This window comes from Mustela nivalis, assembly GCF_964662115.1.
Source record: "Mustela nivalis genome assembly, chromosome: 10".
Taxonomy (NCBI): Eukaryota; Metazoa; Chordata; class Mammalia; order Carnivora; family Mustelidae; genus Mustela; species Mustela nivalis.
In genome coordinates this window covers 22,424,075-22,448,403 of record NC_139029.1, presented here as the reverse complement: position 1 = coordinate 22,448,403, position 24,329 = coordinate 22,424,075, and the positions used below count along the sequence as shown (strand labels likewise).

Below are 24,329 nucleotides of genomic sequence, written 5' to 3'. Positions count from 1 at the left end.
TGGGACAAGGGGTGGGTGGAATGGAAGGGCATCTAGACTGGGGAACAGCCATGTGCAAATGCCTGTTGGTGTGCATATGTGCCAGACATGTGGGGAGCAGTGAGGACTCCGGAGTTGCCTGTGTACAGGGTAAAGAAGCCCTGGCGAGGAGGCTGGGACTGTGAGTCCTGATGGCCTTGAAAGGTGGGCTAAGGACTGAGCTTATTTTGACCGCACTGGGAGCCTGGGGAAGTGGGGTAGAGAGAGGGCTCAGAGAGGCCCATCCAGTCCCGCCTGGGAACGCAGCGGGGGTGGGGGGTGGGGGGGGGTGGAGGCGGGCTTCGCCTGGGTGGCTTGGAGAGGCTGATCTACAGAGACAAAGGCTCCATCCTCTATGGGGCTGTGCCCCCCTTGCCTGCTGGGCACCGGCGCCAGTTCTGCTGATGGGTGGGTAGGGCTTCCCCCCACCAGGCAGCGCTGACTCAGCGTCTGAAAGGTGGTTCCCACGGGCCCATGTCTCTCTGGGGGCCAAAGAACATGCCATCCACGCCCCACCTCCAAGGGGGTCAGCGTCCAGGGCCCCTGGCGATTAGGGCTGAATGGAGGCTAAGATTTCTAATCTGCCCACCCCCTGCCAAACAGCAAGGCCGCAGGCAGTCCTTTCTGCTGTCTAGCAGTAAGCCACACCATCTCTGGGCTGGCTTTCCACTCCCCAAAGTTACAAGGTACCACGGTGATCAGTACTCTTTTTATTTTTAAAACAGTGAAAAGAAAAATAAATATCTTTGGAGAATAGAAGTACAGGGGTGGGGTGGGATAGGGTGGTGGGGCTGGAGACTTGGGGGTGTCCTGGCTTCAGTGGTCTTAAGCGGGGGTGCCAGGGCCTGGGATCTGCAGGCCCGCTCCTCCGGGGCCAGGTCCTGCCCAGTCCCCGCTGGGAGGTCTGGGGGCTCCACCAGCCTCGCCTGCCCTCGGCTCCCAGGCAGGGCGCTGCATCAGCGGAACCGCCCCTCGCTCGGGGGATTAGACCCCAGGCGCCCGCCTGCGCTTCGGGGCCTCGTCGGGAGGGGCGGGGCGAGCGGAGCGGTGCCGGCCCCCAGGGGCTCTTCCGGCGGCTGGCCGGGCTCGGTGCCAGGGCTTCAGCGGTGCCCCATGTCCTCCATGCCCACACGGCCCCAGACGCCCAGCACGAAGCTCTCGATGTCGCACTCGTTGGCGCCGCGCACGATGCGAAAGTGGCCCCTCTCGCCCCAGGCTGGGCCCCACGAGTTGGCCGCCGTCTGGGAATGAGGAGGGGCGGTGAGGGGGGGGGCCGTGGGGGGGAGGGGGAGGGGGAGGGAGGCCGCGGTCGCAGGGCAACCCGCGCAGGGACTCACCCAGTATTTGAGCGTCCTTCCATCGGGCAGCGTCTCCTCTCCCCAGCTGGCGGGAGAAAGGAGCTGATTCCATCTGCTTTCAGGGGCTGGAACCCCAGGGGTCCCTTCCAGACCCCTCTCTCTACCTCCCTCAGTCTCCACCTCTGGAAGTCTGCGTACTCACACCCATGTGGGGGAGGGCACTGAAGGGATAACTGAAGAGGGTGAGCAGAGGAAACTTGGGCCCTGCTGCAGGGGCGGCATCCTGGGGACCAGTTCTCTGGGACCTCGCACATCTGCCTTCCCTCCCTCCTCTGCTTGGGGACCTAGGGACGGGTGGGTGCCGGGAACCAGGAGGAAGGGACTCCAAGAAGATGGGTACTTTGGAGGCCCCACACTCCCACTGCCAAGGACATTTCATCGGATGAAATCAGTGGGGCAGGCAGAGTTGGGGTGCTCTGATGGGGAGAGGCTGTGCTATGATGTTGTTGGTGCTATGATGGGGAGAGACTGAGCCACCCCTGGGATCTGTGTTTGTCTTTCAAAGGAGTTATTTTACCCCAGTGTGTAAGGAAGGAACAGTTCCTAGAAAACCTTTAAAGGCCCCCATCTCTCCGTGTGACCACTGGCAAGCCCCTCCTTTTATGTCTTGGTTTCCTCCTCTTTGAAATGGGGCTTCCCAGAGAGAGATGGTAGGGATTCAAGGCCAGCTCAGAGCTCCTAGTGCAAGCCCTGCTCCCCCATCCTCTTCTGCTCCCCCGAGCCCCTCACCCTGTGATCTTGACCGAGTGGGTTCCATGCCGGCGGTACCGCTCAGGTCTCCCAAGGCTCACTGGGGTGTGGCTGTAGATGCCACTCTGGTACAGAAAGAAGTCCTCGTGCACCTCCATGAGAGCTGTAGGCCAAGGTCAGAGTAGGGCTGGCTCAGCCCATCAGCACAGGTCTGGAGATGCGCACCCAGACCCATACCAAGACCCTAAGTGCCCCGCACAGGGTGCTGTCTGGGGGGAGGGGACCGGGTTCCCCTGACTCCCAGCCCCGGTGGATTTGCTGCCCTGCCCAGTACAGTGCAGACCACTTGTGCTGTTGGGCGTGCCCAGTCTCAAGCAGACACAAGCTTTTGGAACCAGGGGGCAGGATGAAGGGCATTTACCTTGGACAGGGCCATTCTCCATCAGCTCCTTCATGATCTCCTTCTCCTGGAGGGTTGGGAGTGGGGAGGAGAGTCTCCATCAGGGCGAGGCTCTAGCCTCTCTGGCCAACCTTCCAGCTCCACCGCCTCTGCCCCCTCAACCAAGCACAAACTTACGTTGGAGCCGAGGCGATAAGCCGGAGTGACCTGGTAGATGTCATTGGCATGGGCATGGCTACTGGGGCACCGGGCAGTGGCCTGGCGCTTGCCCCGACCCATGGCCCGGCTATGCATCATACAGCGGGGTGCCGGGCCAGCCTCGTCCTGCTCACGGCCCACGAACGGGTAGCAGTGGTCAGACACGACCCTGGAGGAGAAGCAGGAGGGAGCAAGGAGAGTGAGCCTGATGAGCACGGCCCTGGTCCATCCTGCAGGTTGCCCTCTTGAGGCCCCAGCCATACGTCCCCTTCCCTGCCCACCCTCTCTGCTGCTCACCCTCGGCGTCGCAGGAACCACCAGGCGCCGTCGAGACGGCCCCCGTGGCAGCCCCGCTGGTTGTGGGTGTCACAAGACAGCAGGTTCTGGGGCGACAGGACAGGTGTCATATGCCCCAGAGAGTGGATTGAGACGCGATCGGATGCCACGGCTGGTGGGGGGAGGCAGAGGGGAACGTCAGGGGGCCCTGGCCTTGGCCGTCCTTTCCCGCCACGCCGGCCTCTGCCCTTGGCCATACCTGCCGTGGAGAAGGCCCAGGAGCCCGCACAGTTGCCCTGGTCCAGAGGCTCATGGATCAGGTTGGGCCACTTCTCGGAGGCCTCGAAAGCTGTGGGCAGCACCTCCCCGGGGCGCAGCACTGTCTGCAAAGCAAGAGTCACTCTGTCTTCCTCCTGCACCTAACCCGGCCCACCCCTCGGGGCCTGTTGGCTTCGGAAGGGCCACCGAGGGCCTTCTGTGGTTTGTTCTTGAGTACCCTGCTGCTGAGGGATTCCAGCAAGCTCCACGTGGGGAGGAGCCAAGCACCATTTAGCGCCTCCCCCATGTCAGGTGGGGGTGACTAGTCCCATGTACAGATGAGGCCAGCAGGGAAGTAGCCAGGCCCAGGTCACCCGCTCTCCATTGTTAACCCCTGCCTTGTTCTTCCTCTGTGCCTTCTGATCTGACACTTCCTTCTTCCTACCAGGACCTTGGGCTTCAGGCCTTAAAGGGCAGGGGAGGGAAGAAGGAATAAGGTCCTGTGACCGGGCAGGCGGCCAAGGCAAATAGCAGGAGGCAGAAAATAGCAGAGGCCCAGGGGACTGAGGGCAGGGGCAGGGTCTGGTCATCCTAGCCTTGAGCCCAAGTCCCTCTGCAGGGAGGGCTGATCTGGCCAAGGACGGCCTCCTCCCTGCCCACCACACTGCCCGCCATGGAGGCACAGACCCTGCAGCCTGTGCCCCAGCCCTGACCTGCAGAAGTTCCCCTTCCTTACCCTTTGACTGTTCCGGGTCTGGTTTCCCCTTCTCCCCACAGAGGATCTCACTGGTCGGAAGGGAGAAGCCCCCTCCTCCCTCGTTCCACACAGTCAGTATTTGTTTCCGAGAATTCTGGCTCTCTAGCCAGAGGACTATCTGTCCTTCTCTTCCCAAAATACCAAGGTGACCTCCTGGCCCCATGGGGTCTGACCCAGCTATACTGGAAGGAATAGCATTTTTCCCAGGCTGGGGAGGCCACCAAGGGGCTCATGCTGGGACCACAAAACTCAGAATCTGAGCATTAGTTCTTCTTGCACCATACTTCTTGTTATGGGCAAGAACTTAAGACCCAGAGAGGGTGAGTGATTTGTTCAGGAACACACAGCCTATTGGAGGGGGTTAGTCCCAGGCCCCTGGAGGAGTAGGATGCAGCATGCCAGGATTCCTGGGGTCCCAAGCGATGGGGAGATGGCAGGATTGTGGGCAAGGATGGACTTACGTGAATCTCATTCATATTGGTGACAGAAGAAGAAGGGCGCATGGTACCCAGGCGGTAGCGAATGCCTTCATCCAGGGTCATGCCCCAGAAGGCACTGTGGTTCCCAGCCCACCATCTGAAAGAGGAGGGATGGAAGTCACAGACCTGCCATGACTAGGGCTTCTGGATGTCCGTGCATGTACGTGGGAGAGACACAGACTGGCCAAGTGTCCACGTGCATGAGATCTGAGTGTGGATGTGCCTGACAGCCCAGGCATCTCGCGGGAAGGTATGTGTGTCTGTGCCCAGTGGGGACTTCTCCAGGGACCTCTTACCCGTAGTTGCCCTGGTTGATGGCGTTGATCATGTCTTGGTCCACCAGGCATGGCTCCTGGTCACACTCCCACCGTCCTTGCTCCTGGCAGGTGCTAAAAGAGCAGGAGGGAAGGAAGAGGTAAGGGGGGCTGGGCATCCTCGGAAGGGAGGGGGCCTCAGAAGTCACCATGGCTTGAGATTCTGTGCTAGCGATTATGGAAGAACCCCTAGCTGATCCTGTTCAGCCTGGTGGCTTTCAATGTCAATTGCAAGTTCACAGTTCTCAAGTTTATATCTGCTGCCCAGATTTCTCCAGATCTAAGAATCTTGCTGCTACACAATACCACCACTTGGGGGGGGGATGCCTAACAGCACATCCTGGACCGAATTTCTGATCCCCTACTACCATGCCTGCTCTCCTTACAGTCCGTGGAAGATGTCCGTCCTTCCTGAATCTCAGGCCAAGAGCCGGGGAGTCACCCTTGACTCCTTACCCCACATACTGATTGGCTTGTTGGCTTTGCCTTAAAAACACATTCGGAATCCAAACCATGTCTCATCCCTCATGCAGCCATCATGGGCCAGTCACCTTTGCCCTGGATTCTGGGGCCGCTTCCCCATTGTTCTCCCCGCTTCTGCCTTACACCCCCACATCAGTATATTTTTAACACAGCTGCTGGGTGACCCTATTCAACCCAAGCCCTATCATGCCATCCCTCGGCCCAAGTCCCTCCTTTGGCTTCCCATCACAGACTAAGAGCCAAAATTCCCTGCCATGCTCACAAGACAGTCCCTGCACGATCTCTCTTTCTGTGCCCTCAGTGACCCCCTCCTCCAAGTCCTGGCTCCTGAGACCCCAGCCAGGCTGCTCCCCTGACTGTTCACCACAGCTGTGCTCCGGCCCCAGGGCCTTTGAGCTGATCTTCTCCCCACATCCCTGAGGCTCCCCCTCACTTCGTCCAAGTCTACATTCAGAAGTCACCTTCTCAGGGACACCTGCTTTGGCCGCCTTCCTCTCCTGCTTTCGTGTTTCATTTTCTTCTTCGCGTGTCATGGCTACCTGATAGACTATGTATTTGACTATCCACGCTCCTTATACCTGCTTCCTCCTAGACACTAATGTCCTGGCAGGGTTTGTTTGGTAACTTTGGTGCCTAGAAAACTAAACCCAGCCCACAGCAGGCACCCACGAAATATTTGTTGGATGCATGAGTGACTGCGGCAGGGTCCTCAGGGGACTAAGAGCAGGGGTCCTGAAATTCAAGTCCTGGGCTCCCACCCTCGCTGAGGAGACCCTCGTTGATAAGCCCTCGCTGATGAGTCATGTGATCTCAGGGAACGTATTCAGACTTTCCCCTTAAAGTTCTTGTTTGCAAAACGAGGACAGGATGGGGCACCTGGGTGGCTCAGTGGGTTAAGTCTCTGCCTTCGGCTCAGGTCATAATCCTAGGGTCCTGGGATCCAGCACCCCTGCCTCAAAATCAGGCTCTCTGCTCAGCAGGAAGCCTGCTTCCTCCTCTCTCTCTCCGCCTGCCTCTCTGCCTACTTGTGATCTCTGTCTGTCAAATAAATAAATAAAATCTTACCACAAAAAAAAAAAAAAAAAAAAAAAAAAAAGAGGACAGGAATCCTCCCGCGTTCCAGGGATTGAATGGCAGGCTTTTGTGAAGCCGGTAAAGCCATTAGCCCAGGGCCTGGTCCATCTTGGGTGCTCAAGAATCGTTATCTGCTATTAGGTGTTCCCGTTCTGGGAACCCCCAGGCTCCCCATCTCTTGAGTTTCAGGGTCCTGCCCTTGGGGCCTCCTCACATCCCCTCTAGGTGTATCTCAAACTTAAAATTGCCCTGACTGCCTTCCCTCAAAGCTGCTCCTCCCTTAACATCCTCAACTCAGGACAAGGTACCTTAGCCACCCCGGGGGTTCAAACCAGAACTCGAAGCGTGTGCTGTACCCCTAGCTCCTACGCCGCCATAAGTAGGTCCTGGGACGGTGCATCATGGAAGGTTCTGGACTCATGGGTCTCCACTGCCTCCACCCTCCTCCAGTCCCTTATCACCTGTCACCTGGACTGTGGCAATAGCTTCCTACCCAGGCTCCCTGCCTCACTGCCATCCACTGCGTACCCTGCAGTCCCTCCCCAGAGAGATCTTGCAGTGACATGTATCAGATTGTGTGTCTCTGACTGGCTCCAGCACGGCTTACGAGACCCCCAGACGACGTGGCCTGCACCTCCTCGGGGCTTCTGTCCCCACGTCACAGCTCCAGCTGCAGTGAGATCTGTCCCACCTCCCAACCTTCCCATGAGCCTCTCTCCCCTGTTCCCTCCTGGTCTGCCCACCTCTCTGCTATCAGCGTAACCATCTCCCTTCCTGAGAGGCCTTCCCTTGCCGCCACTGCATTCTAAACCAGGGTCCCCCATTATTCCCTTTCCCTGTCACATTTGTCACGGGTTGTAAGCTGTTTCTCTGTGTGGAGGCTCCTTCATCATTAGACCAGAAGCTCCACTGCAAGGACAAGGACCGTCTGCCCCAGCGCAGTGTCTGGCACATAGTAGGTCTTTAATCGACGAACAGGGAATTCTGTGACTTTGATGCTTTTACAAGCTCATAACTCTGCTAAACTGCCTGCTTCCCCTGTTGCCTTTTAAGGAGCCTCAAGGGGAACAAACCCAGTATGGCTGGGCTCTTCAGTCCCCGGAGTGGGCGGGGCACTTTCGTGGGCGGGGCACTTTCGGGGAGGGCTGGAGGAGGCTGCGTGAGAGGGCAGGCTTTCCTCCCCTTCCCCTTCCTTCTCTGACTCTCGAAGCATTCCTCGAGGTCTCACACAGCCTGGAAGGCCCATAGGCATCGCCCCACACCCTCACTCAGGTGTCAAGGCGCAGGGAACCGGGCCACCCAGTGCGGGCAGTGGGCTGGTCACTCCTTTCCTGCCACCTCCCCCTTTGCCCCCAGGGCTGCCCAAGCAGGTCTAGACTGGGCTGGTGGCAGAGGTCCCAGCATTCCAGAGGGGCCCAGAGCGGCCAGGCCCCAGGGATAGGAGTGGGAAAGAGCTTAACCCATCAATGCCCAGAGGCATCCTATCAGGAGCAGCAGGATCATGCAGGCGTCCTCAGTCTTTCTGAACACACGTGTATGATTCACACGCGCTCCCCCCACATACACACACACACATGTACACGCATTCTCTCAGCCGAACCTCACGAGTCCCCACTCTCCCTGTGACCCAGCACCCCTCACACGGGTGAGGCAATGGAAACAGCTTATGTGTAATGCATTCCAAAAATTTCCTCCTCTCTGGGACCTCCCAGTCCCAGGCAAAGAGGGCATGGGGTGGAGTGGGTGCAGGGCCACCTCCTCAAAGCCATGGGGTCCCCATTATTTCAATCAGGCACTCAAAGGCCTCCTATCCAACCCATCTCCACTTCCCATCTCAGGATGCAGACTAGAGTGGGGGGCGCCCCTGACCCTTCATCCTCCAGGTGGAATGGTAGGGAGGGGAATGAAGGGGAAAGGGGCCACATTCCTGGGAAGGCCCTGCTCCAGTTTGGCTGGCCTCCAGCTCAGTCATCCCTGACCCTCATCCTGTCCAGGGCGGCGGATGCTGCAGTCAGAGGTTTCCTTCCTGGCGCCCCCTTTTCTAGATTCTCCCATGACACGGAGAAAGGTTGGGAGGGGCAGTAGCCCAGCCCGGGGCCAGGAGGGACAGGGGATGGCTCCCAGCTCAGGAGCCGTATCCGGGGCCAGGCATCCATGGCTGTCTGCTCCTGGGGAATGCGGTTAGTGTTTTCTAAACAATGGTCAGTGCTAAGCTGACAAGGTCAGGGTAAAAATCCCCGTGTTACAGATAAGGAAACTGAGGCTCAGCAAGTAAGCGACGAGGAAAGAACTGGAACCAAGTCTGGGGGGGGTGGCACAGGGTCCACAAGGCAAGGATCCCTCCAAGCCCCCAAACACTCACCAGCGGTTACAGTTGTCCCAGTAGGTTCCCAGGACTGGATATATGCGACTCCCGTGCGTACATCCTGGGAGGAGGGAAGAGGAAAATAGAAGTGGAACAAAGACCAGAGACGACGGGCTGGGAGGGCCAGGTCCTCAGAAGTCAGGTGTCCCGAATCCTCCCGAACCCACACATACACGCACGCACGCATGGCCCAGCCCTCACTGAAGCTAAGATCAAACTATAACTTCGTTAAGACCTCTCCCTGCAGGGTCACATACCAACAGCTACCTGGGAAGTTCTGCGGTGACCCTAGCTCGGACCCTCTTGCTTCCCTTGGACGCCAGCCACAACATTCCTCGGATCCTTTGCCCTTTAAATGACTTGAAACTTGGAGATGGGGGAGTGGGAGGGGCATGGGGAAGCCAGGGCTCAGAGAAGGCAAAGGACTCCCCTAAGATAACACAGCACTTTGGGTTGACAACCCGGGTCTTCTGTGTCTCACCCACAGGCCCTCCGAACTGGGGGAAGGGATTCAAATGATTCCTCTGTGGGACAGGGACAAGGACAGGGGAAAGGATGGTGACGCAGGCTGAAAGCAGGAACAGATTCGCTCCCACCTCCCAGGTGTGACCAGCCACCTCCGGGAAGAGAATCCTGAGCAACGGCAGAGGAATGGCTTGGATGAGCCTGACCAACCCCCCTGAGGGCTTATCGGCCTGTGGGGTGAGTCAGCGGGGCGGGCGGCACCTTCCCCGTCTGGCAAGGAGACGGGACTGGGAGAAAGGGCAGCAGACTGCCTTTCTCCCGGGCCAGCTGGGAATCCCACTGACCAAGGATCTTCTCTTTTCCAGTCTCGCTGGAGGGATTCAAGTTAGAACAGAGCGGGACTTCCCAGAGGCGCAGGCAGACAGTGGGGCGGGGTCTCTCCCAGATTCTACAAAGCCTCCCCTGGAAATGTCAGTGCCTCCACCTTGCTCCTGAGCCCTGCTGAGTCTGGGGCTGGCAAAGCAACCCACCCTCCTGGCCATCTGGTGCCCACCTTGGATGGGGGGAAAGGGGGGTGGCACGCCGAGGCAGAAGTCCCAGAAGTCAGGGCAGCAGTCGGAGACGGTGCGGTTGCAGAAGAGGTCACAGTAACAGGTAGCGCCCAAGTAGGGCAGGGCGCAGTCGTCGGCACGGCCGCGGCAGCACAGGTCCTGCTCCTGGCAGTACCGACCGCCCGCATCCCGGATGCCCCGCAGGTGCAGGCCCGGCGCTAGCTCGCGGCGCCCACGACCCCGCCGGGCACCCAGGGCCAATTCGCCAGCCAGCAGCAGCAGCAGCAGCAGCAGCCGCAGTGGACATCGCCACATGGTGCCTCCTGGGCCCAGGGAGCGCAGATGTCGGGGGTCAGAGGCAGTGGTCAGCAGACCTTCCCTGTCACCCGGGGCACTGATCTCCCAGCTTCCTGGGGCTGTGAGTCCGAGGGGATTCTGCGGGGGTGCAGCAAGTTCCAGGACCCTGATTCCTGCGTCCCCAGGCAGGAAGGGGATTGAGCGAGAAATGGAGCCCCTCCCTGACCTGCCTGGGGACCTTCAAGGACAGGAGGTGGGGACTGTGGTGATCTTGGTGCCCGGCTCAACACACCCCAGCACCTGTAGCCCGGACTGCGGTCTGCTCTCCCATCTGGGTCCCTCTGTCCCTCTGTCAGCCTCCATTTCTGACACGGGTCCCCCTGGCTTGTGTTCCTCCGTGTCCCTCTGCCCCCTCCGTTCTCCCTCTCTGCCAGCCCTCCCTGCTCCCTCCGCCTGCCTCCTCCTCTCTGGTCCTTCCTTCTGAATACCTCCCCTCCACGCGAGGGAGCGTCCCTACCTGGTGACGGCTGTGCTCAGGCTTCCCCCCGCGCCTCCACCTCCAGGTTCCTGCCACCACGGGACACGCGAAAAGTCAAGGGAGGAGTGCGGGGCGGGACCGCCTTTTGTACCGCCCTGCCCCTGCCCGCAGCGCCGCCCCGCCGGGCTGGCCCGGGCCGCAGGGGGAGGGGACCCGCAGGCTCACACCTGGAGCAGCCCCGTCACTCCGGAGCTGGGACGCGGGAGGGGAACGGTGAGCACGTGACTGTCCTCGCCCTGGTCGTTCTCTCTTGACAGCCGTTGGCTTAGGTGGCGCCGGAACTCCAACTGAAGCTGAAAAGGTTGTGCTCGACTCGGGTAAGGACTTCCCAGTGGGCTTCCCTGCAGAGCTGAGAGGTTCCAGCGGAGAAGGGGAGATTGGAGGTGGCAGAGCTCGCAGTTTTGGAGCTAAGCTTGGGAACCGATGGTGAGCGCGTGGGCAGCAAAAATCTCTAAGAACCTTTCCAACCCCTGGGTAATAAAAACTGTCATGCACGCCCCCATCCCCCCGTCACAGTACCCCCCTAGGCTTGGGGCCGCCCCAAGCCGCCTCCATTCCCAGGAATGACTGGAATCTGGAGGATGGTTGAGGACCCTGCGGAGGCCTTGGCGGCTCATCCTCGGAGGGAATGGGGTGGGTGGGGTGGGTGTGGTGTGGGGGGCCATTTCCCTGCCCCATAACTCTTCTTTAGGTCTGCTCTGCCCAGGCTGTCCAGGCACCTTGTCAAGCACTGTCCCCTCTATCAACCCCGAGGGTGTCCTGCTTGGCACCTGTCCCCCTCCAGGGCCCGAGGGCAAGAGCCCTGGCAGCTGGTGCCCCCCCCCACGGAGCCCCCCTCTTCCTGCCCTGGGCATAAACCCTTCCTTTGCCCAGGCTGGCCTGGGCCCCAAACAATGGGGCTTCTGTCCCGCCAGCCCCGCCATCACCTTTTACCTCTTCGTTGCGCAACCCCCTCTTCTAGCAGGTTGGGACTCTAACAGCAGGGAGGATGAAAGAGGCACCTGGCCAGACTCCCCCGTCCCCAGGCCCGAGCCTCACATCCACCCCACAAAGGGGAAGCATCAGTCATGGGATTCCCTTTGCCCTCTCTCTGACCACCCCACACCCCTCCCTCAGTCTAGGGATGTCCTCAGCTGGCCAGCCCCTGGGGGTGGAGAGGAGACCAGGACAACGGGCATCTGTGACTGGGTTACCCCCTGCCAGGGGGCACTGGGCAGAAAGTCACCCTGCTGCAGGGCATGGCATGGTGATAGGGGCCAACCCCTATCTAGCGGGGACACCCCAGGAGCTGGCCCATCGGCTCCCTGCAGGGACCTGGGGGGAACAAGCCTAGTGGGAATCTGACGCTCAGAACAGACTTGCCGATCACCTGTCAGAATGCGGGCTGCCTCCCTGCCACCACTGACTCCTTCCCGTCTAACCACTCTTAGTCACCTGTTGCAGGTCTCGACATACTCCAAGTTGGGAAGTCCCTGGTTGTGTCTGACTTCCATTCATCCAGCTGCAAGGCGGGTGCCTCTGTTAGGGTTGATGACATATCCTCGGGGCAGGAGAAGGAAGGTGCTTTCAGAAGAGCCCATACTCAGAGCGCCCACTTCTGTGGGTCAGTTTCAGCTGGGGGCTGGGGGCTAGTGTGTGGCCCTGGACCTCTGGGTCATCCTTTGTCCCAAATCACTCTCTGTGGACCACCCGTGCAGGTCTTTGTTGTGTGTGTGTTTTCGTGTGTGCGTGTGTCTGAGTTGTGTTTGTGGGGTGTTTCTGCTTGAGCGTGTCTGCCTATGTTTCTCTGTTTTGTGTGTATCTGTCTGGACGTTGTCTCTGTATCGGTCATGCGTCTGGTTATTCTTTGCCAGTATCTGTGTCCTTGGTGGCTTCTGTGTCTGTATGTATAGCTGTGTGACTGTCATTGTCTGTGCCCACCTCTCTGCTAGGTGTCTGTCTCGCTGTCTGTGTAGCTGTGTAGGTGTCTGTTTGTGTCTGTTGGGGTTTGGGTTCTCTGCCCGTTCCTGCCTCTCTGTGCACAGGAGGCAGAACACAGAGTAAGGGAAGACTGCAGAGCCAAGGGCATGGCTGGCGCAGGCAGGGGGGAGGTGGCGGGTGTCCCTTGTCATCACTGATTCTGGCGCTAAGCCCACCCCAGTGGAATCTCATGACTCACTGGGTTCCTTGGCCAAAGAGGAGAGGAAAGGGCAGGGCAGGGTGGGGGCTATAGCCCCATTTTCCTTTTCCATGGCCCCCCTCTTTCCTGCAGCCTCATTCTCTGTCTTATTCTTCTGCAAGGGCCTGGGTGGGGGGTTGCTGGCAGAGCAACGGGTGAGGAGTCATAGCAGGACCCTCTGAGCCCTTTTGCTGTCTGGGAGGCAGGTGGCCTGGGCTTGGTAGCAACTCTGTCCTCCCTCGCTTGTGATCCTGGGCAGACGCTCCCCCTCTCTGGGCCTTGGTTTCCCATCTGTACCCAGATGCTCCCGGCAGGCCCTTCCATGCTTTTCTCTTTCTACAAAGGGAGACGGAAACTAAAAGAGACAGTGACATGCCCAAGGTCACACAGCAGAGCAGAGGCCAGGCCTGCTCTCCTCTCCCCAGTCCAGGGCTTACCCCGCACCCCCACCACCACGGCCGCCACACAGCTGCTCCGGGGGGCACAGAATGGGCCATTCTCCTCGGGAGGCTGAGCAGGGCCTTCTGGGAAGACAAAGGCCGATTGTGCTCCGCTGAACCCAGGTCTGCGGCCAAAGGCCCACCACACGGGGCCTAGGGCTCAGTGGCTTGGGTCCCAAGTAACACTCCAGCTAAGGCCAAGGGTCCCTTGTGGCCCGCTGCGGTCAGCCGGACGTGTCCAGAGCCGAGAGCGGTGAGGCCCGGGCGATCCAAGCGAGGCCTCGTGCCGTGCGTGGCAGGCCGTGTCGTGACACGCTGGCCTTCCCGGGGCCCCTTGGACTGTGTGACAGAAAGCACCGCCCTCAGGGCTGTGTGCCAGGCAGAAGGCTGTGCTGCCGGAGCATGCTGGAGCGCTGGCAGAGAAGATTCCGGGCCACGTGGAAGTGTGTGGTACCATGCCGTGGCCTGCCTTCCAGGTGGATTTTCTCCTTCACCCAGTGGTGGTCTTTCTCTTTCTTTCTTCCTTCCTTCCTTCCGTCCTTCCTTTGTTTCTTTCAAGATTATTTATTTGTTTATTTGGCAGAGAGAGACAGAGAGAGAGAGGGAACACAAGCATGGGGGAGCTGGAGAGGGAGAAGCAGGCTTCCTGCTGAGCAGGGAGCCCGAAGCAGGGCTCGATCCCAGGACCCTGGGATCATGACCTGAGCCGAAGGCAGACGCTTAACCAACTGAGCCACCCAGGCGCCCTCAGTGGTGTTTCTTGGTCATTTACTCTGTAGCAGGTGCTCAGCAGGGAGCCCAACAGACATGCGCCCTTCTGTGGTGAGGTCTTCCGTCTGATGGGAAGATGGACACAAACAAGTGAACCAGCGTCTGCCTAAGTCATTCCGGAGTGAAGTGCTCCCTGCATACGCACCCGGCATAGGACTCTGGAGGAGACGACAGGTGACCTGAAACCTGAAGACTGGAAGGAGCCCCGGGGTGGGGATGGGTGTCCCAGGAAGCCCAGGAGTGTGAGCGAGAGCCCTGAAGCCTGGCCCAGGTGGGTCTGTCGGGGACACAAGAGGAAGCCCAGTGAGCCTGGCTGGAGCGAGGAGCCTGCATTGTCTTCTGATCACTGGAGAGGGTTGCTGTGGGAGTGAAGTAACGTGATGATGCGAGCAAGAAACCCCTTGGGCCCCTCGGGCGAGAAGAGTGGACGGCGAGGCAGAAGTGGTTGAGAGAGACTGGGCAGGAGGCAATGGTGGGACCAGGCGAGAGGTGCTGGGGCTTGAACGAGGCTGGTGGCCGTGGAGACCAGAGAAGTGGACCTGTTTGATAGCTATTCTGGCGGGGCAAGGCGGTGGTGTTGATGGGACTTAGTGAAGCAGCAGCAGATCGGAGGGGTGGGAGACAGGAGGAATGGAGCGGGGCTTCTGGGCTTCTAGCCGGGTTGGGGATGGGGGTTGAGGATGGCCACAAATGTCTGCTCCTATGTTGAGAGTCGGAGGCTGCTCCCCTCCCCCCAAGTCTGGGCAGCCTCAGGGACATTTGGACCTATAGGCTACCCTGTGACTTATACTGTTTCCAGCTCCGACTGGATGAGAGGGAAGGGAAGGAGCCTGGGGACGCTCCCATATTAGAAGCCAGCCAGAGAGGAGGGATGGTACAGTGGACTGAGCAGGTGTGGCCAGGGCGGGAGGCGGAAAGCCAGGTAGGAGAGATCAGGCAGCCAGGAGGAGAGAGTGTTTCAAGACGGGGGGGCAGGGGAGAGGTGACCCGTGTGCAATGCTACCCAACTGTCGAATGAGCTGAGCACAGAGAAATGTCCACTAGGTTCGGCAACAGGGACTTTGGGCGACCTTGCTGAGAACAGTCGTAGTGGAGGAGGAGGCTGGAAGCTGGATTGGAATGACACATGGGAGCCAGTGAATTGGAGAGAACAATCATAGGCAACTTTTCAGAAAGTTTTAATGCAAAGGGAAGCGGAGAACTGGAGTGTTGGCTGGAAGGGAATGCGAGGGCCACGGGAGGGTTCCGTCCAACTTTGGAGGATACAAACCGAGTCTGCACTGATGGCACTGACTGCTAGGAGGGAAGGATCTGGTGATACAGAGCAAAGGCACTACCCCAGAGCAAAGTCCCTGATAAAGTCAGGGGGGCGGCAGGGAGACCCAGAGTGCAAAGGACAGAGCTGGCTTTGAAAAGAGCAGGGACAGACAATGACTCTAGAGGCCGAACAGAAGGGGAGATGGGTTTGTAGATTTTGCTGTACAAAGACCAGGGAAGCTCCTCTGATGGTTTCCGTTTTTCCAGTGGAGTGGGAGCAGGTCACTGCCACAGCGAGAGAGGCACAGAGGACTGGGTGAGGACCACGGGTTGGGTGTGAAATCACGGTCACGACCAAGGCCACCGGAGAAACAGAGTGGGGTTTTCAGCTGTACAGAGTGACCATTCAGACTTGTGATGTCCCTGGCTTGCCAGTCTGTTCTCTGTCATACGTAGCAGGTGCCGAGCACAAGTCCTTCCCCCAAGTAATCCAATGATCTCAACTGACAGTTGGGAAAGCCAAGACTCAGAAAGACTTTCTGGTTCCCCCATGCAGTTGCTGGGGGCTGAACAGGACCTCCAGCCCAAGCCTGCGCACACGCCTCTGCCCAGGCCAAATTTGTGCAAGGGCTAAGTTGACTTTCCTATCTGGTAGTGTTTGTGGATTTCAGGGGTCAGGGCAAGTGGGAAAATGCCGAACAGAGAAACGCAGCTCTCCCTTTTGTGTGATATTTCTGCATCACTGGTGTTGGGGCCAGTTGGGTATAAAAGGTCTCTGGGTGCTGCTTCCTTGCAAAGTCTGGGCACTGAGTAGTGGCACCATTTGCCGTCTTCACCCACATCTACAGGGCTAGCTTCCTGCAAACACCGGGCCAGGAGTACTGGGATATTCAGGGTTAGCAGTTGCCCCCCCCCTACACCATGTTAATTATCTCTCCTCCTTCAATTCTGCATCCCTTTCAGTAAAGAAGACTCCCCCCGGGGTGCATAGGAAGCTTGGTGAGATCATCAGTGAACATCTCTGAAGGCTGGTCCAAGCTTGGAATGCCTGTTTACAGAAACACGTCCGCAATTCACTTGATGTTTCCGGGAAGTCCTGATCTTCTCACCCGGGAATGTTAATAAAAGGGTCTTGAAAAGTACAAGAGGCTCTCCCATGGTTGCCAGCACATTTTAGACTTGGCCTTTCCATCCCCCAGCTGAAAATGATAAAAGCTCAACAGAGGGGTGAATTCCAATCCCCTAGGAAGAGTCACTGTTAAGAGCTGGGTCCCTAAGGGGAAATACTGTGATATGACCTTACTGGTCTTGATGGGCTGAATGAGGCCCCAAGAACGATATGTCTGTGTCCTAATCCCTGGGACCGACAAATGTTACTTTATTTGGAAGAAGAGTCCTTGTAGAAGCGATTATCTTGAAATGAGATCATCCTTGATATCGGGGTGGGCCCTGAATCCCCTGGCCAGGGTCCCTACAAAAAACACAGAGGGTCACAGAAGAGGAGGGAGGCCACGTGAGCGCAGGTGCAGCAATCGGGGTGATCTGACAAGGAACCCCTGGGACCTCCAGAAGCTGGAGGAGGCCAGAAGCGTTTTCTCCCCGATAGCCTCTAGAGGGAGAAAGCACTTGTAGAAACCTCCAGAATGGTCAGAAAATCAGTTTTTCTCATTTCCGAAGCTGGTGCAGCAGTCCTAGGAAACAAATACGGGTGCCTCCCATTTCAAGGATCTGCGGGGTCTGAGATCTGTGAGTCCCCTGGAATGTGCCAGATTCAGGGCTGGATGCAGATCGAACCAGAACAAAGCAGCTTATCTTGGCAGAAATAGCCCAGACTGGCTCAGATCAAGTCAACTCCCCTTGAAGTGGTTCAGACCCTCATCGGCGGCCTGGCCCGAGAGCCCGACACCGAGCTTCAGTGCCCAGACTCAGGAGCCAGAAACAAGAGGTTCAAACCCTGCCTCTGTCTCTCGTAACCCTGAAACCTGAGGCCGGTGCCTTAAGCTCTCTGCACCTCGGTTTCCTCCGGTTTAAAATGAGGACACAGTCTCTACCTATGGGGCAGAAGTGAGGATTCTATGACTTCATATATGGAAAGCACTTGGAGTCCACAATGCTGGCATGTCACCCACACAAGATCAGGGGTTGATCTTATTAAACGAACTGGAACCCAAACAGCCATAAAGGAGTTCAGGATAGCTGAGGAGACACTGATGCACTGAAACCGACATAAAGTGAGTCAAATCAAAAAAAAAAAAAAAAAAAAAAAAAAGTGAGTCAAATCGGTTAAAACTAGGTGGCGCTATTGTAAACCTGCTTAAACCTTTTGGGCAGACCGGTACCAGGTCACACTAATCCCTTGGGGCTAGAACAGGTCTGGATCCCGCATGCACGTGCTCACTCACCCAGCGGGTCTCTGCTATCTGTGTGTGTCAACTTGGACAGAAACCAACGGCCCCACGTGTCTCCAGGAGAAAGTGACATCCAGGCAGAGGGCTGTGGAAGGGATTCCACGCCTGAGGTGGACCATGACACGGTCTCCGGTCAGAAACACAGTCAACATCTCCTAAAAGGAACACCTTTCTTAGGTCAGGTCAGGGCTCAACTATCACGAACCCATCTCACGCTAATTAGACAAGAGATGGATACGTTGCTCCAGGATCTTGGGGGATCTCCTGGAACTCAGGGACAAGAAGTGTAGCAGAAGCTCCTGGGGATCTGGAAGTTTGCCAGAACCCGAGACACCCCCCCCCACCCTCTGGCTCTGGTGCAGGGAGGGCAAGCAAGTCCTTAAGGTCGACAGCTCAGTGAGCAAGCAGGATGAGGTGAGGGAGACCCTTGGGAGCTTGGGAATTTCAGCTGACACACCAAAAGTTAATGGTTATGTCGGTGCTCCCGCAGGTGTCCCAACACATGGGGGGATCCCTAGTCCCCCAGGAACTCCCCACAAACCCCTAGGCAGCACCAATAATCCATGCTTGTCACCCTGTGCCTCCTGCTGGTGGGGGAGGATGAGGGGTTGAGGGTGGGGAGAGGCACTTGGGGAGCTGGGTTCTCTAAACTCACGGCTGGAGGGGCAGCAGCCCTTCAGCGACATTAACGGAAACAGAGAAGACAAGGAGAGGCCCAGGGAGAGTGCCCCTCATGTCGCCCCATGGCTGCTGGGACACGAATGGGCTCGGGCAGGGAGAGGCGTGGTGGTCAAGGGCCTGGGTGGGAGTCAGGGGCCCTCAGGACAGGGCCTGGCTCTGCCTCTGACATGCTCTGTGACCTTGAACGAGTTGCCAGTCCATCTGGAGCCTCACTAACTCATTTCTGAAATGAGAAGGAGAGGGCTCGCTCCGTGGTCACGGAGGGCTCTCTGCTCCTACAAAGAGAGAGCCATCCAGTACATTCCCCTCATCTGTGACTGCAGAAATCAGATCTCTGGCTCCGGATCCTGAGGCCTGTCATAGCGAAGGGGAGGAAATCCGGCCATAACCACACAGTACGCAGGTGGGAAGTGAAGGGCGTTATCATTTCTTCTCCATCTAACGTGTGCTCCATTAACTATGTCTGCAGGGAGGGGTCCTTCCTACATTCCAGCCAGCGTGGATGCCATGAGTACCGGCCTTGGGCTGGGCGCCTTCTAAGGGCTGGTCACTGGACTTGAAGGATCTCATTGAACATTCCACCAACGTTCTGAACTATCATCCCCATTTCACAGTCAGGAAAACTGAGTTCCAGAGAGATGACTTGCTCAGCCACAGCTGTTTGATTGGTCGCTAGTTCTTCTGAGGCACAAGGGAGAATGAGGAGGAAATGCCAGAGTTCGAGAGTCCCACAGAGGACGTTTCCCTGAATCAGCTTGTAGGGCCGAGGCGACGGAGCAGCCTGAGGCCCAGAAAGAAGCTGGGAGGACAGTGCCCCATTGATTTATTTTAGATTTTTAAAAATTTTATTGATTTATTTTAGAGACAGCGAGAGAGGGAGAGAGAGAGAGAGAGAGAACATGAGCAGGGCAGAGGGGCTGAGGAAGAGGGAGAAGCAGGCTCCCTGCTGAACAGGGAACCTGATGCGGGGTGGGGCTCAATCCCAGGATCCCAATGCGGGGCTCCATCCCAGGACCCTGGATCATGACCTGAGCTGAAAGCAGATGCTTAACCCACTGAGCCATCCAGGCGCCCTTCATTTTAGATTCTTGAGATTTATTTATTTTTTTGGGACTGGGTGGAGCAGAAGGAGAGGGAGAGAAAAATCTCAAGCAGACGCCCCACTGAGTGCAGAGCCCAACATGGGGGCTTGATCTCCTAACCCTGAGATCAGGACCTGAGCAGAAACCAAGAGTCAGACGCTGGAACCACCCAGGCACCCTGCCCTACATTGATTCATTTGAAAACTATTAGTTTTGACTTTTTTTTCGTTCATTAATGTAGTTCAATGTTGAAAAATATATTTAAAAAGCATGGAGTAAAAAGTCTCACCGTGACCCGTGAGCCTCATTTGCCCTACTCTGATTCCTTGTTCCCACTCTCTACAGTCTCCCACTTTTTTGTTTGTTTGTTTGAAAACTATAGATCTTTTCTTTTTTAAAAAGAGTTTATTTACTCATGAGAGATAGAAAGAGAGAGGGACACAGGCAGAGGGAGAAGCAGGCTCCCTACAGGGAGCCCAAGGTGGTACTCCATTCCAGGACCCTGGGATAATGACCTGAGCAGAAGGCAGACACTTAACCGACTGAGCCACCCAGGTTAGGCTCCCACTTTGTACTAACACCTCACGGACCTTTCCAAATCACTGCAAGTCTAAAACTAAGTATATATTCATAACACCCTTTTTACATAAAAGGCATTTTTTTTTAACTTGTCACGCAGCTTGGAGAATTCCATCAGCAAATAGTCTCCTGGTTCTTTCATAACACTGCACATGTGCTACTGTAGAGACTGAAACAATTCATTTCACCAGTTCCCTCTTGATGGACATTTGTTTCTAGGGGTTTGTTTTTGTTTTTGGTGTAACAACAATGCTGCGATAATCCCATTGATACTTTGTTTCTTATGCAGGCATAGGTGCAGAATAATTCTCCCCAAATGGATTAGGGGCCTGTGGGCATTGTGTTAGTTTTCTATGGCTGCCTGACAAATTAAAGCAAACTGGGCAGCTTAAAACAACCCCTGTTTATTAGCTCACAGTCTGTTGGTCAGAAGTCCAGCCCAGTGTGGTGGTGTGCTCTGCTCAGGGTAAAATCAAGTTGTTGGCAAGGCTTAGTTCTCATCTTCCGGAGGCTCTGCGGGAAAACCTGTTTCCAAGCTCGTTGCTGTCATTTGCAGAGAGTTTGGCTCCTGGTGGTCGTAGAACTAAGATCTCTGGGTTTCTTGGGGGCCCATCAGCTGGGGGTCTCCCTCAGCTCCGAGTGACATCTACATTCTTCGCCATGTGGCTCCCCTACAAATGGCATGATAAATTCTTCTCAGGCTTCAAATCTCTGACTTCTTCTGAGACGAGCCAGGGAAAATTCGCTGCCTTTGAAGGGCTCCCCGATCTGGTCCAGCCCACTCAAAGTAATCTCTACCTCAAAATCAATAGATAGAAGACCTTACAATTGCAAAAATCTCTTTGCCATATAATGAAAGATACTTTTTGAGTTCCCATTTTCTTATAACCACAGGTTCCGCCAAGTCGCAAGAGATCACACAAAGGTGAAAGCCAATGAGAGTCACCTTAGAATTCTGCCTAACACAGATGTATTTGTAATTTTTATAGATATTGCCATTTTGTCCCCCACAGGGTTTGTGCTGAGATATCTCCCCTCCCCCAGCGATGATGAGCTTGCCTTCTTTTCCAGTGTCACCTAAAGGATGTTATCCAACTTTCAGCTTTCTGCCAGTTTGATAGGTGAAAAATGGAACCCACGTGCATTTTAAATTTGTGGTTATCTTCTTATGAATAAGATTGATGTTTTCTTCAAAAGCTTAAAAGCCATTGATAGTTCTCTTTCAGTAGAGCTTCTGGTTTTGAGTCCTAGAGAGGTCTTTCTAAGTGTAAAGTCAATCAAAAACCCTCCTATGTTTTCTTCTGATGCTTTTATGGTTTCACTTTTTGATCCACCGCTTCTTGGAACTGGCAGTTTTTCTCGTCATTTCCTCAGCAGCAAGTACAAAGCTGGACCCCAAAGGGTGTGGGGATTGGGGTGGAGAAAGGAATGGCAATGTTGGAGCTTTCTAAGAGCTGGGCTCAGTCGGCTGTGCCAGAAATCCCAGCCAGCAGAGCCTCCCACTTCCCTTCCTCCTCCTAGGGTTGACACAGAGGATCCAGAGTTAAAGGGGACCCAGCCCTGCCTGGAGACCTTCCAGTCTGGAGAGTGAGACAAGCACCTGGCCATGAAAGAATCCAGATACAGGAGGCTAAGGGCAGGAGAGGAGGGGGTGGGATTCTGATTGGGGGTGGGGGGTATTTGGAATGCTCCAGGAAATAATTGGCCTCTGAGTATAACCTTCAGAAGGAGGGGAAATGTAATGGTGGTGATGGGGGAGGCGCCCAGCAGGAGCAATGGGAAATGGGAAAATCTGCTAGAAGTACAGGCTGGAGAGAAGGATTTAGTGAACCATGAGGTCCTCAAGGGTAAGGACAGGGTATGACTTATCTCCGTGCATCAGCCAGAGTTTGATAAATGAAATGAAGCAGAAGGGACACGGGTCTTTGAATCCCACACTTAATCATTTTCCCTTTACTCCAACAGTGAGAAGCCAAGACCTCCAAGAAGAAGCCCTTGGCTCTGCCAGTCACTCAGCTCGGAACCGGGGCAATCTGTGCACACCACTGCCCCCTAGTGGCCTATCTGAGAATTCTCCATGGCTAGCCTCAGGGGTCCAGTGGAGGCAGAGGGAATCCGGGAACTGAAGGTGGGGAGGAAGTTGAGCGGCATCGCAGAGGTCTCAAAACCCATGAAATCCTGGTCTGAGAATGTCTGAGTCCAACAGGCCCTCAGAGGCCATGTGGCCTGCGCTCTTCATGATGTACGGGGAAATCAAATCTCAGTAAGGGTGCTGCCAGGGGGTAGAGATCACCAAACTTGGTGTAAATTCAAAAAGCCCAGGTAATCCCAAGTAGGATAAATTCTTTTTTTTTTTTTTAAGATTTTATTTATTTATTTGCCAGAGAGAGAGAGAGAAAGGGAGCGAGTGAGCACAGGCAGGCAGAGTGGCAGCAGAGGCAGAGGGAGAAGCAGGCTCCCTGCCCCGCAAGGAGCCCGATGTGGGACTCCATCCCAAGACGCTGGGATCATGACCTGAGCTGAAGGCAGCCGCTGGACCGACTAAGCCACCCAGGCGTCCCACCAAGCAGGATAAACTCTTAAAAAATTACACCTAGAAAGGCTATTTACTGTACGATTCCAACTCTTTGACATTCTGCAAAGACAAAACCGCAAAGACAGTGAAATGATCAGTGGTTGCCAGGGGCTGGCGGGGGATGGGGGTGGGGACGGGGGAGGATGTGTGGACAGAACACAGGGAATTTTTAGGGCAGTGAAATTATTTTGTATGACACTATAATGTTGTATACACGTCATTATACAGTTGTCAAAACTCACAACATGGATAATACAGAGGAAACCCTAATGTAAACTATGGACTTCGGTTGATAATGATGTGTCAGTGTTGATTCATTGTTACAAATGCACTACACCCAAGGGGAATGTTAATGGCAGAGGAGGCTGTGTGTGGTGGCAGAAGGAAGCGACGCGTAGGAAATCTCTGTGTCTTTCATTTAATTTTGCTATGAACCTAAAACTGCTCTTTAAAAAAATCTATTAATTCAAAAACATTTTTACACCTCACATATTATGGTAAAGTAGCAGGATGCCAAAGATAAAGATTAAATCTAATAAGCTGCCAGGAAAAAAAAAAAAAAGGAGATACTGTCTTCAAAGGATCAAGGTAGACTGAGAGCTAACTTCTTGAGATCAATAGTGGAAAGAGAGAAGACAGCAGGAGGACCCTCTTCAATCTATGAAAAGAAAACAGCAACCAGTCTAGGATTCCATACCTAGGGAAAATCATTTTATGAATGAAGATGAAATCAAGACATTTTCAGACAAAGAGAAACTGAAAAATTATGCCACCAGCAGGCTTTGGCCTGTAAGAAAGAAATGAAGCATGCAAGAAAGAATGAAGAGTAATGAAAGGGTAAATCTGTAGCAGATCTAAATGAACCATGTTTATATAAAACAATGATAATGTCTTGTGGTGTTTAAAACAGAAAACCTTATGGAATTAAAATATATGAGGGGCACCTGGGTGGCTCAGTCTGTTAAGCGTCCACCTTTCACTCAGGTCATGATCCCAGAGTCCTGGAATGGAGCCCAGCGTTTGGTTCCTTGCAGCGGGAGTCTGCCTCTCTCTCTCTCTCCCTCTGTCCTCCCCCTGCTAATGTGTGTGTTCTCTCTCTCTCTCTCTCAAATCTTTTTTAAAAAATTTAAAAATCTTTTAAAAAAAGAATTAAAATACATGACAAAAATGATAAGTAAGGCAGGAGGTGAGTAAATGTAATTAGATTTTTTAAAGGTTTTTGTATTGTCTTGGAGTAAATGTGTTGATTAACTTTAGACTCGAAAGGGTGAACTGTATAGCTTATAACATCTAAGATAACCAGTAAAACAATAAAAACAGTGTAATTTCCAAATTAGTTAAAGGAAGCGGAGTATCTTCTGGGTTAGGTCTATTAATGAAATACTCACATATATTAATATCAGACAAAGTAGGTTAAAGAGAAGAACTGTCAGGAGTAGAGAGGACAGATGTATAATGATAAATGAATCAAGTCATCAGGAATATATGTCGAATTATATATACACCTACAAATCAATATGAAAAATACAACCTCATCAAATGATGGTGGCAAAGGCACTTTACAAAAGAGGGAAACCAAATGACCAGTGAACATATGCAAAAGTGCTCAACCTCACTAGCAATACAAATTAAGACTACAATAAGATGTCACTACACATTCATCATATCAGGATAATTTACAATTTGAACAATGTCATTTATTGGCGATTACTAGACATACAAACAGGCAGGAAAGCATGACTGGTAATGAAGAGAAAAAATAGACAACAGCCTCTGAACCACAATGATCCCCATACTGGAGTTAGTAGACAAGAACTTTAAAATATTGATCATATGTTAAAGGACATGAAAGACTGA

At 54.9% G+C, this 24,329-nt stretch overlaps 1 protein-coding gene and 1 long non-coding RNA gene across 5 annotated transcripts; one reads left to right on the top strand and one right to left on the bottom strand.

The window, feature by feature from the left end:
• Positions 1-713: 713 nt before the first annotated feature.
• TINAGL1 (tubulointerstitial nephritis antigen like 1) lies at positions 714-10,813 on the bottom strand. Of its 3 annotated transcripts, none has more exons than XM_082685727.1 (13): positions 10,689-10,813; positions 10,501-10,550; positions 9,689-10,009; positions 8,668-8,731; positions 4,731-4,823; positions 4,417-4,531; positions 3,200-3,323; positions 2,962-3,112; positions 2,644-2,833; positions 2,488-2,533; positions 2,106-2,229; positions 1,356-1,401; positions 714-1,259 (listed from the first exon to the last, which is right to left on the bottom strand). In XM_082685727.1, exons 3-13 carry the CDS (start codon positions 9,999-10,001, stop codon positions 1,119-1,121), a joined length of 1,407 nt encoding a protein of 468 aa, XP_082541853.1. In that variant the 5' UTR covers positions 10,002-10,009; positions 10,501-10,550; positions 10,689-10,813; the 3' UTR covers positions 714-1,118. The 3 variants fall into 3 exon arrangements, with proteins under 3 accessions (XP_082541853.1, XP_082541854.1, XP_082541852.1); XM_082685728.1 differs by having other exon boundaries at positions 9,689-10,121; positions 10,689-10,705; XM_082685726.1 differs by lacking the exon at positions 10,689-10,813 and having other exon boundaries at positions 10,501-10,603.
• A 44-nt stretch (positions 10,814-10,857) lies between these two features.
• LOC309841986 lies at positions 10,858-22,576 on the top strand. 2 transcript variants are annotated; one of them, XR_014299428.1, is made up of 4 exons: positions 10,858-10,947; positions 13,899-14,334; positions 16,111-17,378; positions 21,863-22,576. It is a non-coding gene; the product is annotated as an uncharacterized lncRNA (long non-coding RNA). The 2 variants fall into 2 exon arrangements; XR_014299429.1 differs by having other exon boundaries at positions 13,899-14,372.
• Positions 22,577-24,329: the final 1,753 nt, after the last annotated feature.